The sequence below is a fragment of the Xenopus laevis genome, chromosome 3S (genome assembly GCF_017654675.1).
Source record: "Xenopus laevis strain J_2021 chromosome 3S, Xenopus_laevis_v10.1, whole genome shotgun sequence".
Classification (NCBI taxonomy): Eukaryota; Metazoa; Chordata; class Amphibia; order Anura; family Pipidae; genus Xenopus; species Xenopus laevis.
Window position 1 is genome coordinate 88,068,738 of NC_054376.1, and position 12,616 is coordinate 88,081,353.

The 12,616-nt window shown below is 36.6% G+C and overlaps 1 protein-coding gene across 1 annotated transcript in view; it reads right to left on the reverse strand.

Annotated features, from left to right (window-relative positions):
* Nucleotides 1-424: 424 nt before the first annotated feature.
* lgr5.S (leucine-rich repeat containing G protein-coupled receptor 5 S homeolog) overlaps nucleotides 425-12,616 on the reverse strand; it is a 114,569-nt gene continuing 102,377 nt past the window's right edge. Inside the window, exons 16-19 of the mRNA XM_041588604.1 lie at nucleotides 10,344-10,486; nucleotides 5,827-5,910; nucleotides 3,572-4,762; nucleotides 425-3,518 (exon numbers count right to left, since the gene is read on the reverse strand). Coding sequence (XP_041444538.1) covers nucleotides 3,678-4,762; nucleotides 5,827-5,910; nucleotides 10,344-10,486 — 1,312 coding nt within the window. The 3' untranslated portion in view covers nucleotides 425-3,518; nucleotides 3,572-3,677. The remainder of the gene's footprint in view (nucleotides 3,519-3,571; nucleotides 4,763-5,826; nucleotides 5,911-10,343; nucleotides 10,487-12,616) is intronic.

Below are 12,616 nucleotides of genomic sequence, written 5' to 3' on the forward strand. Positions count from 1 at the left end.
GAAGTCCACATATGAGTACAGAAGAGCAGAACTCAGAAGACTGAGGTAAACCTATTGTAAGGCCTCAAGCATCAGATTACACAGTACTCCATCATTAAAAGTCATCCATCTTAAAAGTATAACCCCTAAAAGTTACAAAAGGTACTAAGTTTGCCAAACTTGGTGCCTTTTAATAGTGGCCAGCCTGCCTACCCTTTTAAAAAATATTCAATAAAAAGAACAAAACCCTTAATATTTTCAAATCCTAACAAATGCTTTATTTTTAGTGTTGTATATATTTTCTTTGGTTGTAGCTATTTCTCCTCCTAGTGAGCAGTAATACTACTGTGTATCACCCGCAATCAACTTTCATATTGATATCCAGAAAGAAAAAAAAAAGAGTACGTGTATTTGGATTATCTTGTAAGAGTCAAGAAGAAAAACGTTTTTTTATTTCATCAGATATTTTATTATAAATTGTATATATTTGTTGTATCCAATAAAAAAAAGCAACCAAGCATATCATCTATGTACAGCCACTAGACTTATATATATATACAACATATACACATACAGTAACAGCCTCAAATAGAAAGACTGAGCAGAGAACACATTTTGAAGATATCCATTCCATGTGTGTCTTTTGATGTTAATGCACCTTTATTAAAGTAATAAATACGGTTCTATATTTACAAATCCCATAAAAAAATTCTGATTTTTTTTTTGTTATAACATCTAAGCACAATACTTCAAACATGCTTATAAAAATAAAACTTAGAGTATCTATTTATATGAATAGAGCTTAAAGTGTGGTACAACTTTAAGTGATTTACATGTTTCTACAAAAAAGTTAATCCTGTTTACATGGCGTAAAAATGTTAAACGATCCCTTAGCTTTGGATTGTATCAAACAGCAAATCCTCCAGTACCCTCCCTATATTTATTGGGGTTCTAAGTTTCCTTGCAATCTCCACATTTGTTTGTCTTATACCCCTGCAGAATAAGGTTTACTCAGCCTTTAAGGTCTCTGTGAGCGTACTTATACTTATATTCCAATTCTATATTATGAAGTAGATGGCCAATCGTCACTGACATTGGGGAAAATATTTCTACAGTTCCAACCATGCAGGACATACCAGATGGCCACAATAATTTCAACTCATATTATATGTCCCACCATCCAATAACTGCAGCTTACAGAGTGACAATAAACACTGAAAATTGGATTCTATTTACAGAAACCGTAAAATATTTCTGGTTAATTGGCAATTTGCTAACATTACTAAGGACAGACATTCCATGATAGTCTCGAGGGGGTTTTGACATTAAATGTTCAATAAAAAAGTGGTTTTGGAAAATATTTAGTAGGACCCATGAGATAAAATAGGAATTAAAGCTTTCTACCATTGGTAAGTATTCTTTAGTGCTGGAATAATGCAACATGAAACAGGATTACAATACAAAGTACAGCTAAATGTTGCTTTGAGGGATCTAAAGCAAATAAAACATGATCTTAAGCAATCACTGTCATGAGCGTAATAAGATGAGATCATCAGTGATTACAACCTCAAGGCATGATTTTCGAACTACATTGGATGTTGCTGTCACCAGTGGACAGAGTTCAACAACTCCAAAGTCGTATATAAAAAGCTATAGGTGTCATCCTTCTGACTGGTGGAGCCAATATTTCATGTGTTAATAATTTTACAGTGAAGATTAATTAGCTTTGAAACAAATTAGATTGCTTCAGTTTTTCTCTCTGCAAATATCTAAACAATTAAATAGAAATTGTTGAAACATTCTGTAAATATTCTAAAGATTACAGAGTCTGAAATCGCGGGCGTCCATTTTCAAAAGCCAAAACTGTTGTTACTTTACTCCTATTTCAAAACATTTATGAAATGCACTTTTTTTTTGGGAGGTAAATACGCCTTTTTAAGGAGGAATGTGAATATGATCAAGCCACATTCCTTATTATTTATACAAATATGGAACATTTGAAATATGCAGCAGAAAAGGAACTTATAACATATTAAACAGATGGACCATGTTAAAGTAAAACTAAACAAACAGAGCAATATATTTGTGCAATGATCTGTTGAGCACACTCATTACCCAGAATTATTTCTAGAAGCATGTTCAGTAAGGCACAGAAAGCTCTCGTAGATCCTGCTTTTCGAAAAAGTGGAAAGCCAGGCTATATTGCATGTGGTCATTTTGGTTGTCCTTTAAAGCCATAATAAAAGAGAGCAGAATCACCCACGTTTCAAAAAAAGGATTTCATTAATGAAACCTTAAAGTGGATGTATCCTGTTTTGTTTTTCTATATCCATAACACTTTAGATAAATAAATTTGATGATTAATAGCAAGATACATAACACCTGATGGTCATGTGTTGTGTGAGGAACGCAAGTACATCTTTTGGAACCCTCCATGCACTCAACAAGCAACTTACCAAACAGTCAATCTGTCCCTGGCTACAACATTTGGCAGTATTATTGAGGTTCAACTGTGGAGAGCAGCACATGCATGAATAAGTTAGGCCCCATCTGTTTTGTGTCTACACTGAATTGCGACCTCTCTGAAATGCCTAAGGTTTAATTTTATTTCATTTCAATTTCAGGATATTATTTAACTCCTCTGACACTCAGAGATGTGGCAGATGGAGGAAGCAGTGTAGTGTCCTAAATAGTTGGCCAAAATGATTTTAATCAACCACCATGCTTTGCACAGTAAGTTGAAAGGTTTTTTATTACTCCTGAGTAGTAAATGTTGCTACTAAATTATATTTTGAGTGAATAACTCCCTTAGTGTGTGTAAAACAAACTGAAACAGTTATTACTCACTTAAATTTGTACTTTTGTCTTTTCACAAACTTGGATGCAGCTAACCTCTTCCAAAAGATTTTATTGTTGTTATTATTATTATTATGGGGCCATGTCTATCTAGCTGGGTGAAAACTATGTTGAGAAATAGTATGTAGAGTCATGTAGTGGTTATCTTATTTGTTTTATAATATAAAAAGTCAACACGTTCAATATGAAAACAACACTGGAGTTGCAACACCATTATTCTTCTGACCAGAAAAATAGAAATCAGAGTCATAGATATTCTATTAATTTTCTGGAGATCATTTTTGGTATGCTTTACTTCAATAAATGGCAAGGTGAAACGCAAGCTAAAGCTGAAAAACAATGAAGAATTCTAGGTGTCAGATTGTGAACCAATTTTAACGATGACTGATAGGAGAAGGAAAAAGGCGTTCTTGATATTTTTCCCCAGTGGCATAACTATAGTGGAAGCAGTCTGCGCAGTTGCAGGGAGGCCCAGTCTGCTTCCTCTATAGCCAACAAGAACCCTTCCTCAGCCGTTCTCTTACCCGCAGTGGGGAAAGAGAGCGAATCAGCATAGTGGGTGGAGTCTGGGTGGGGCGGGTGGAGTCTGGGTGGGCAGGTAAGGTCTGGGCATCGACAGAGTCTGAACTGTGCAGGGGCGGAGTCAGGATGAGAAGTGGTTGGAGGCAGGAAGTGGGCGGGAGGATGGGGATTGGAGTGCGCTGGGTGTAACTGGGCCAGGCGCACTCTAGTTACGCCACTGTTTTTCCCCATTTATATTTACAGGCACTTTTCTGCAAGGCATTCATTATACTTAGCATGAGCACCTAGGAAACAAGTATTATGGTAACTCACAACTGATTTTAGTGACAAGGAACAAATGCCACTGCTGAAAGTTTATAGTTGTTAGACGTTTGATAGGAAGATGATTTGCTGCTTGCTGGCAAATCATATGATATGCTGGAGCTTGCAAAGGTTACAAGAGCTTGTGTAGAATCACACGACTGCTTTTCAGCATCTTCAGAACTGACTGAGGCCAAACTTGTGTGTGTAGATCTACTCCACAGCATGTCTTCATTTTTAAGACTTCCAATATCTTCTTTGAAATGTGGATTAAAAAGTATGTAAAGCAGAGGGTTCAAACATGCAGGGAGTGGGATTATCAACAACAGTATTGACTTATTCACTTCCGGGCTGATGAATGTTAGATTTAAGAGTGAGGAGAAAGACAGTAAGGCTACAGGGCAGTATAGGATGCAGTTTGAGAAGAGCAGCAAAGCTATATGTTTTACCATTGAGCACTCCCATACATTTTCCAATTCGCTTTTTTCTAAAGAGCAGTAGAGTTTTGTATAGGCAACAGTCATCACAAGAAAGCATAATGAGTTTAGAAGAACCAAAGCTACCATAAAGCCCATAGAAGAGGAATCCCCAAAGAGCAAGGGAAAGCACAATGGAGAAGTCCCATAGGTACTTCCACTCAGCAATGGTGAAACTGCAATAACAATGGATAGGAGAAAGCAAAAGACAATAGAAAGTTTGACACTTATGAATGAAGATTTTGTTTCAAATTTTGTCGCACATTTAATGGAGAAACCCCGCTCTAATGCTGCAATGGTAAGAAGAAAGATTGAGGTCTCTGCTGCGAAAACTGACAGAAAACCAGTTATCTGGCAGCCCACACCACTTTCCCACCATGCACCGTACTGAGCAAAGTTGCCAAAGGTTAAGGCATCAACAGTTGCTAGCACACCACTGGACAAGCCCATCAGTGTATTCATAACGGCTATTAGGCCAATCAGAAGCTTTATGGAAGGTACATATGATAGAGGTCGGAAGACTGTAGCAATCACCAAAGCATTACAAACAAAAGATAGGAGCACTATAAGCCACACTCCAATTCGGGTCAGCCAACTTCCAAAAAGGTGATCGCAAGGCTTGAAAGGTCCTATAGAGAAAAGGAAATAATTAACTTTAGAAAGCCTTTAGTTATCTAGGGGTAGTAACAATATTTACAAATATATCTAGTATAGGTAAATCTAAAAACAACTGGACTTGCTAAGTAGATTACTCAGCAAGTCCAGTTGTTTTTGATTTACCTATACTAGATATACCATGACCTGGATGAATGAAAATCTTCATAGTAATATTTACAAATATTTATATTTCTCTGTAATAATAAAACAGTACCTTGTACTTGATCTTAACTAAAATAACTAATCCTTGTTAATTTTTTATTATATGATTTTTTTTAGCAGGCTTAAGAATGGAGATCCAAATTAGGGAAAGACCTCTTATATGGAAAACCCTAAGTCCGGAGCATTCTGGTTAATAGGTCCCATACTACATGTCCCTTATCTACTTTTACTTGCAACTGTTATTTGAAATAACTTTTTTATTTTTTTCAAACGGATTTATTGGGACATTTGCTTAGTGTTAGAAAACACGTTGTGTATGTCAGCTTTATTGATTATGCTTAAAATTATCATTTTTAATCAGTAGCCTTGCTTCTCTTATCTGTTTACTATTGTGGGAAATTCTGTGGTTCAAGGTCCATGATTTGCGATTTATGCTTCCAATGCCAAAAAACCCCCAAAAAACCCTTTGCCAGTCTGACACAGGAAAAATTAAGCAATGTATAAAAAGATGTAGAAATTAGCCTTTATTTTTGACACATTGGGACAGATTCAATTTGATGAGAAAAGCTCATGTTCTAATTGAGTTCCAGATTCAGATTCCCATAGAGCCAAAGGCAATTAAAAGAGAAAAACTTATCTCACTGTTTATCTCATGATAATTCTATGAAAGTTTATGGGGGAAAAATTTGAACTGAATTAGGAGAAAATTAGTTTTTCCTCAATTTGAATCTTGCCCATAAGTTTTCATGTGATAAACTATAAAATAAAATTTTATTTGTATTAAATCTGGCCCTTTCATCTTTCTACTTAGTAAATGTATCGCTACCTGCACTGTTAAAGAGCACAGTTTTTACGTTTCAGATTTGGAGTTTACCTGCAGAAGGTGTGCATTGTACTGAATGAAGCACTTTTACATCTTCTTCAAAGTCGAGCAGAAAATCCTCAAAGTCTCGGTCATCTGAAAAGATAGAAATGTTGCCCGTTATTCTCTCTTCCTTGAAGTTTCAACATACTTTATGTAGTCCCTGACCTGAAACTCAATGCAGGTTCATCTAAATAAAGGATGAACGTAAATAAAACCAGACCTGTGACTGCTGTACAGTAAAATGCTTAGATTGATGAAATGAACACATGATATCTGTCAGTCTTAAGCTGTGGACAATTTTACAGTTATAGAATGCAGGTGCAGAATGTATGCAATTGCTATTGAATGGATGTGAGTGGGCTAACTGTCGATCTGTTCTTACATGAGTGGGACTATTAAATCCACCCTACTGCTCATCTCAGAGTCAACCAGAGCAACTAAGAAAATATGTCTGATTGCTGAGCAGCTGAAAATCTTCTTACAGACGCAGAGGCTTATTTGTTGAGGGTCGGAGGATTTTAGTGGTTTAAGAGGTCTTTGGAACCACAACTAAACTCACAAACTCTAAGGGGCAGATTTATCAAGGGTTGAATTTTGAAGTGTAAAATACTTCGAAATTAGACCATTGAATTAAAATACTTTGAATATCGAAGTATTGTACACTGAATTTGGGCATCGACCAATCGAAGTAAATCGAACGTTTCGGACGATTTTAGCGTACGAACGAACGATTTAACGTCGATGTGTAAATACTTAGAAAATGGTTGTAGAAGGTCCCCATAGGCTTACATAGCACTTCGGCAGGTTTAATTTGGCGAAGTATTGAAGTCGAAGTTTTTTTTTAAAGAGACAGTACTTCGATTATCGAATGGTCGAATATTCAAACTATTTTTACTTCGAATCGAATTCAAAGTAAATTCAAAGTCGTAGTATCCTATTCGATGGTCAAAGTATCCAAAAAATTACTTAGAATTTCAAATTTTTTTATTACGAAAACTCCCTCGAATTCACTTCGACCCTTGATAAATCTGCCCCTAAAACTACGAATGTTGTAAGATTTATAAAAAAATTTATAAAAAAGTACGAATGAAAAAAAAAGCACTGAACGATGCGCTAAAGAATAAGAATACCTAAAAAACCTTAAAAAATTTAAGTTTTTTAGACAATTTCTAGTGGAGACATGGCAGTGGTTTGTAGACTAATTCAGCTGAATATCCCCCCTTTGTGGTACAGATATGGGATCTGTTATCCAGAAAATCATCAAAACAATCCTATTGGGTTTATTTAATGTTTAAATAATTTTTAGTAGACTTAAGGTATAGAAATCCGCATTACAGAAAGACCCGCTATCTGGAAAACCCTAGGTTCCAAACGTTCTGGATAACTGGTCCTATATCTGTACAAATAGTACAGCCCCCACATATTAACAGTCACCAAAACATATTATACACCATATATACCAATTATATGACATTTTCTATTCGCTGGAAAGCATAATAAACATTATAGACAGCACACACAAGGGGGAATGTAATTAAAAATCACAAGTGAAGTTTTTGCAAATGTTTAGCGCTGCTCGCAATGTAAGATCATTCGCTGGTGAATATTACATCGCTAAGCAACGGTTAGCGTTAACACCTGCCCTGGACTTTCCGACTGTGAAATATTATTCAATACACTGCGTATGTTCGCAAAAGCCATTTGATCGAAAACTTGGTAAGGAAGTTGTTGAGGTCTGGAATTTGTCAGAAAGGACCAAACATGGTCGCTAAAATTCACAAAGGTCGAAACATATTATATTCCCTCCAACAGAATTTTATATGCAAACCACAACAACCCATAGTTCCATTTTCTACCAACAGCTGCTCTGACTAGTCTGGTTCACTCAGCTTAAAAGGAACAGTTCAGTGTAAAAATAAAAACTGTGTAAATAGACTGTGAAAAATAAAAAATGTTTCTAATATAGTTAGTTAGGCAAAAATGTAATGTATAAAGGCTGGAGTGACTGGATGTCTAACATAATAGCCAGAACACTACTTCCTGCTTTTCAGCTCTTTAAAGGAAAACTATACCCCCCAAACAATGTAGGTCTCTATTAAAAGATACTGAGTAAAACAGCTCATGTGTAAAACCCTGCTTCATGTAAATGAACCATTATCATAATAATATACTTTTTTAGTAGTATGTACCATTGGGTAATCATAAATAGAAAATTGCCATTTTAAAAAATAAGGGCCGCCCCCTGAGATCATAAGATTCACTGTGCACACATACAGACCACATGTAAGGTCACATGAGCCAATTAACAGACAGAGTTCTGCCTTTTGCTTCCTCACTTCTTCCTGTTACAGTTAGTGTTGTAGTATTTCTGGTCAGGTGATCTCTGAGGCAGCACAGATAGAGTCACGAAATGGTGGATTAAGGCAAGAGATGTAAAAGGGCAATATTTATGTAAATATATATTCCAGTTTGGTAAGATTCTTTAATATGTCATTCAATTTGATATAAACTATCTGTTGCTCAAGTATTCATTTTGAGGGTATAGTTTTCCTTTAACTCTGAGTTAGTCAGTGAGGGGGGACCACATGGGACATAATTGTTCAGTGAGTTTGCAATTGATCCTCTGAGCATTCAGCTCAGATTCAAAAGCAACAGTTATGAGCCATGTGGCTCCCCCTCAAGATACATCTCAACATTCTGGAAACAGAAAGAGGGACAAAAATATTTGCTGCAACATTTTTTTGACCGCACTTCTTTGGGCGGCCGCACCACCTAATTACCATGCCCATTTTACAAAGTTTGCCAGGTTATGAAAGTTTGCACACATTTCTGTAGTTTTTATGTTTTATTACAGTTTTACTAATGAAGGTGAATTGCTCTTTAAGCTGTGAGTCTAACTTTTCCCAAGAGACAAAACTGTTACAAATGTATCTTAAAGGGGAAGGAAACCTAGTTGGCGCAAAAACCCTACCCCCCTCCCATGTGTTGCCCACCCTCTCTCCTCCCCCCTGGCCTACCCGTACCGCTGGGCAAATGCCCCTAACTTGTTACTTACCCTTCTGCGCAGGTCCAGTCCAGGGAGTTCACAGACGACATCTTCTTCCACGCGATCTTCTTCCTGCTTTGACCGGCGCATGCGCAGTAGGAGCATTTCGCCGGTACGATCTACTGCGCATGCGCCAAAAGTACATCGTGACTTTTGGAGCATGCGCAGTAGATCCGTACCAGCGAAATGCTCCTACTGCGCATGCGACAAAACGCCTTCCCCTTTAAGTATCTACTCTGGGCTCTCTGCCAATAACCAATTAAGTTAGAAACATTCTATCTTTTTTGGCTGTTCAGTTCAGAGAAATCTGGACTTTCCAGTACAAACGCGTGACTGCGGGTTGAGCTGTCAAAAGAGGGACTGTCCCGCTGAAAACAGGACAGTTGGGAGGTAAGCCCTCAAATCACTGATTGGTTACTGCTTGGAAACCAAGAGAGCTGCAAACCAGGAAGTAGTGTTCTGGCTATTATGTTACACATCCAGTCACTCCAGCTTTTATACATTCCATTTTTGCCTAACTAACTATATTATACACATTTTTTTATTGTGCACAGCCTATCTATTTACCTGGTTTTTATTGTTATACTGAACAATTCCTTTAACTATGAGTGAAGCACAGAGTAACTGTAAGATTAAGCACCAAGTATTGTGCCAAACAATATATATGTATACTGTGGCACAATACATGGATAATACAGAGCAGGGATCATTTCCTTAAATAAATGCAAAGGCATACCCCAGGGGGACTGACCGTGCTCTGCACTTTGTGGCAAGTTTTTTTATATGGTTTGTGGTGCAGAACGCAGAGCAGAGTGCAGCATTGGCAGGAGCAAGGCAGTTCGGTACTTTTTCCCTGCATTGCAGAGTTACAAAAATTATGGGGCAGATTTACTAAAAATGTTCTTTTTTCTTTAATGAATCACATTTGTTCTCTAAAAATTCATGTTTTTTTTATTTCTCTAAAACTCTAAAAATTTTAAATTTATGAAGTGTAAAGACCACAAAAACCTTTAATACAAAACTGCTCCAAGTAAAATCTGTTGAGGCCCCATATAAGTCAACAGGAGCTGCGCTGATCCTATTGGACCAGTTTAAATTCCGATTTTTAGAGGTTTTCTAATAATTTCTAATAATTGCCCCAAAAAACTAGGTTTAGAGTGTTATGTATTATTTAGCTCATCGTTCAGCCTTTTTTGCTGTTCTTACTTTTATATTTGCATTTTTTAATAAATTCCATGGCATTGGTATTTTTAGAGGAATTGAGTTAAATGGTAGTTTCAAACACCTCTAGAACCACTAAAATGTGAGCTTTAATAAAGAGGCCTCCACCTGTTTGTTCAAACTTTTGCTTAATATATTTAACGCTTCCTCTGGATTAACACTTAGGAATAATTCATTTAGACAAAAATGTTGAACTCAATGGACGTGTCTTTTTTGAACCTCCTCTACTATGTTACTGTTTGACAGGTTTAAATGTTACCTTGAAGGTGCAGCAATCCTATGTCTTTGCGATAGAAATCATCAGCACTGCTGTTTTCATCTTTGTTCATCTGCCCTAAATGCTTTAGATTTTCACAAACTGCAAAGGCGCAACACTGGTAGGCATACGGCATCTCCATGACCCTGTTGATAGAATTAATGTCAATTATTTCGACTAGGCATGGTAACAAAATAAAAGACCTGGGCTTATGAACTTATGACACTATCAATGCAAATTTAGCTTAAAGGGGTTGTTCACCTTTAAGTAAACTTTCAATATGTTCTAGATTGGCTAATTCTAAGCAACTTTTCAATTTGTCTTCATTATTTAATTTTCTATAGTTTTTGAATTATTTGTCTTTTTCTTCTGACTCTTTCCAGCTTTCAAATGGGGGCCACTGACCCCATCTAAAACAAATGCTCTGTAAGGCTACACATGTATTGTTATTACTACTTTTTATTACTCATCTTTTAATTCAGACCCTCTCCTATTCATATCCCAGTCTCTTATTCAAAGAAATGCATGGTTGCTAGGGTAATTTGGGCCCTAGCAACCAGATTTCTGAAACTGCAAACTGAAGAGCTGCTGCATAAAAAGCTAAATGAGTCAAAAACCACAAATAATATTTCAGTCTATGGAAAAACGGTGTTTTCAAAGGAATGCAAACAAGTTGCTTTGATGGATTTATAAAAGTGTTATAAATAGACAGATAACAGGGTAAGAGTGTTTTTTAAACCATAAGTGGACAGTAAATGGTTCCTGTTGGTTACAAGACAAGTAGCAAATTTTGCACCATTTAGTACATACCCCCTTGGTATATTGCTGAATTATATACAGCAACGTATTTTGTTATCCTGGTTCTTGTGATGGTTTTGTCATGGTGGTTCAGATTTTAATAAACGTAACGTAAATGGACATAAGGAATGCATAGACTTACCTAATTGAGTTTTTTTGCAATAGAATATGTGAAACCTCCCCTTTGATTTTTTTTTTAAACTGTGACTTCCATATGCCCCTTTTAATTGCAGCTATTTTATGTAATCTGTAGGTTTAAAGAGCTGTAATAACTGCTATTCCGGTTTCAAGTTGTAATAAATCTCAGCCCTATCTTTTACATGCTTTCAGCAAGTGGCTGATTTACTGTATCATCATTTACTTAAATGTACAGAGGCACAGAAAGAATGTGTCCATCTTGCTGCATTCCTCGTCTGAATTATGGGTCAGATCAGATAATTGCAATGAATGGACACAGGAAGCAATTATTCTGATTTTACAAGCCCTCCCTCTCCTACTGATGTTATTTTTTCTGTGTTACCATTATTAATAGGCTGTGGGACTATAATACAAGATTCAGACAGCAGTTATCTGAAGCAAGACCAGTGAGACATCCAATAAATCAACCACATCATTGCAAATACCTTTCTCTAGCAGGTTTTTTTTTTTCATTTTTGAAAGAGCTTTGCCTGTAGATTACCAAGGAGAAGCTTCTGCTAGTGCATTTGTGGGTTTAATAATTTATTGCACCCTCTATAAAATAATCTCTAGGCTTTTATAAGTGCTGAAAAGCAATAATTTTAACAAATATTTCACTTAATAGGGTAATACCATATCATAACAACTAAGGTGGCATTGTAGTAAACAGCATCTCAAAGAGTAAAAGGCGACCACTATATAACAAGTGTTCCAGTTGCTTAGGTGAAAAATTTAACCAGTAAATGTTTTTACGGCATTAGCTCACAAATATGTTAGAAACTAAAAATCTAAAATTATAAAATAGTCTCTCTTGCTTTTAATGTGTGCAATCTCAACTAATATTTGAACAATCTTAAATTGAGCGTCAAAACCCCAGTTTGTTGTTGGGTAGAAAAAACCAGAAGGCTCTGGTGTTACATGGTATAACCTTTAGCTTTAGTAGCTATTTTTCTGCAGTTCAAGAATCCAAATTTGTTGTGATTTTAAAGTAGGACAAATGAACACATGGCAGCAGCATAAATGGAATTTAGCTTTTCCAAGCTAAAAAAAAAACTTAAAGGAGAACTAAACCACCGGCTATGTTAAGTCCTGACTGGCCCCCCTCAGTTGGCCCACTTCCCTGCCTCCCCTCTGCACAGTCTTACCCCTGAATTCTGTCCCCTCTAGAAATAGTGACCGCACATTCAGAGTGAGCGCTGCGGAGCTCACGGGCGGCATCTTCTTCGATTAGCTTCATGAAGTGAGAGGCTTATTGGCACATGCGCAGTTGGAGCAAACATCCGGTTCGCAACAACTGCGCA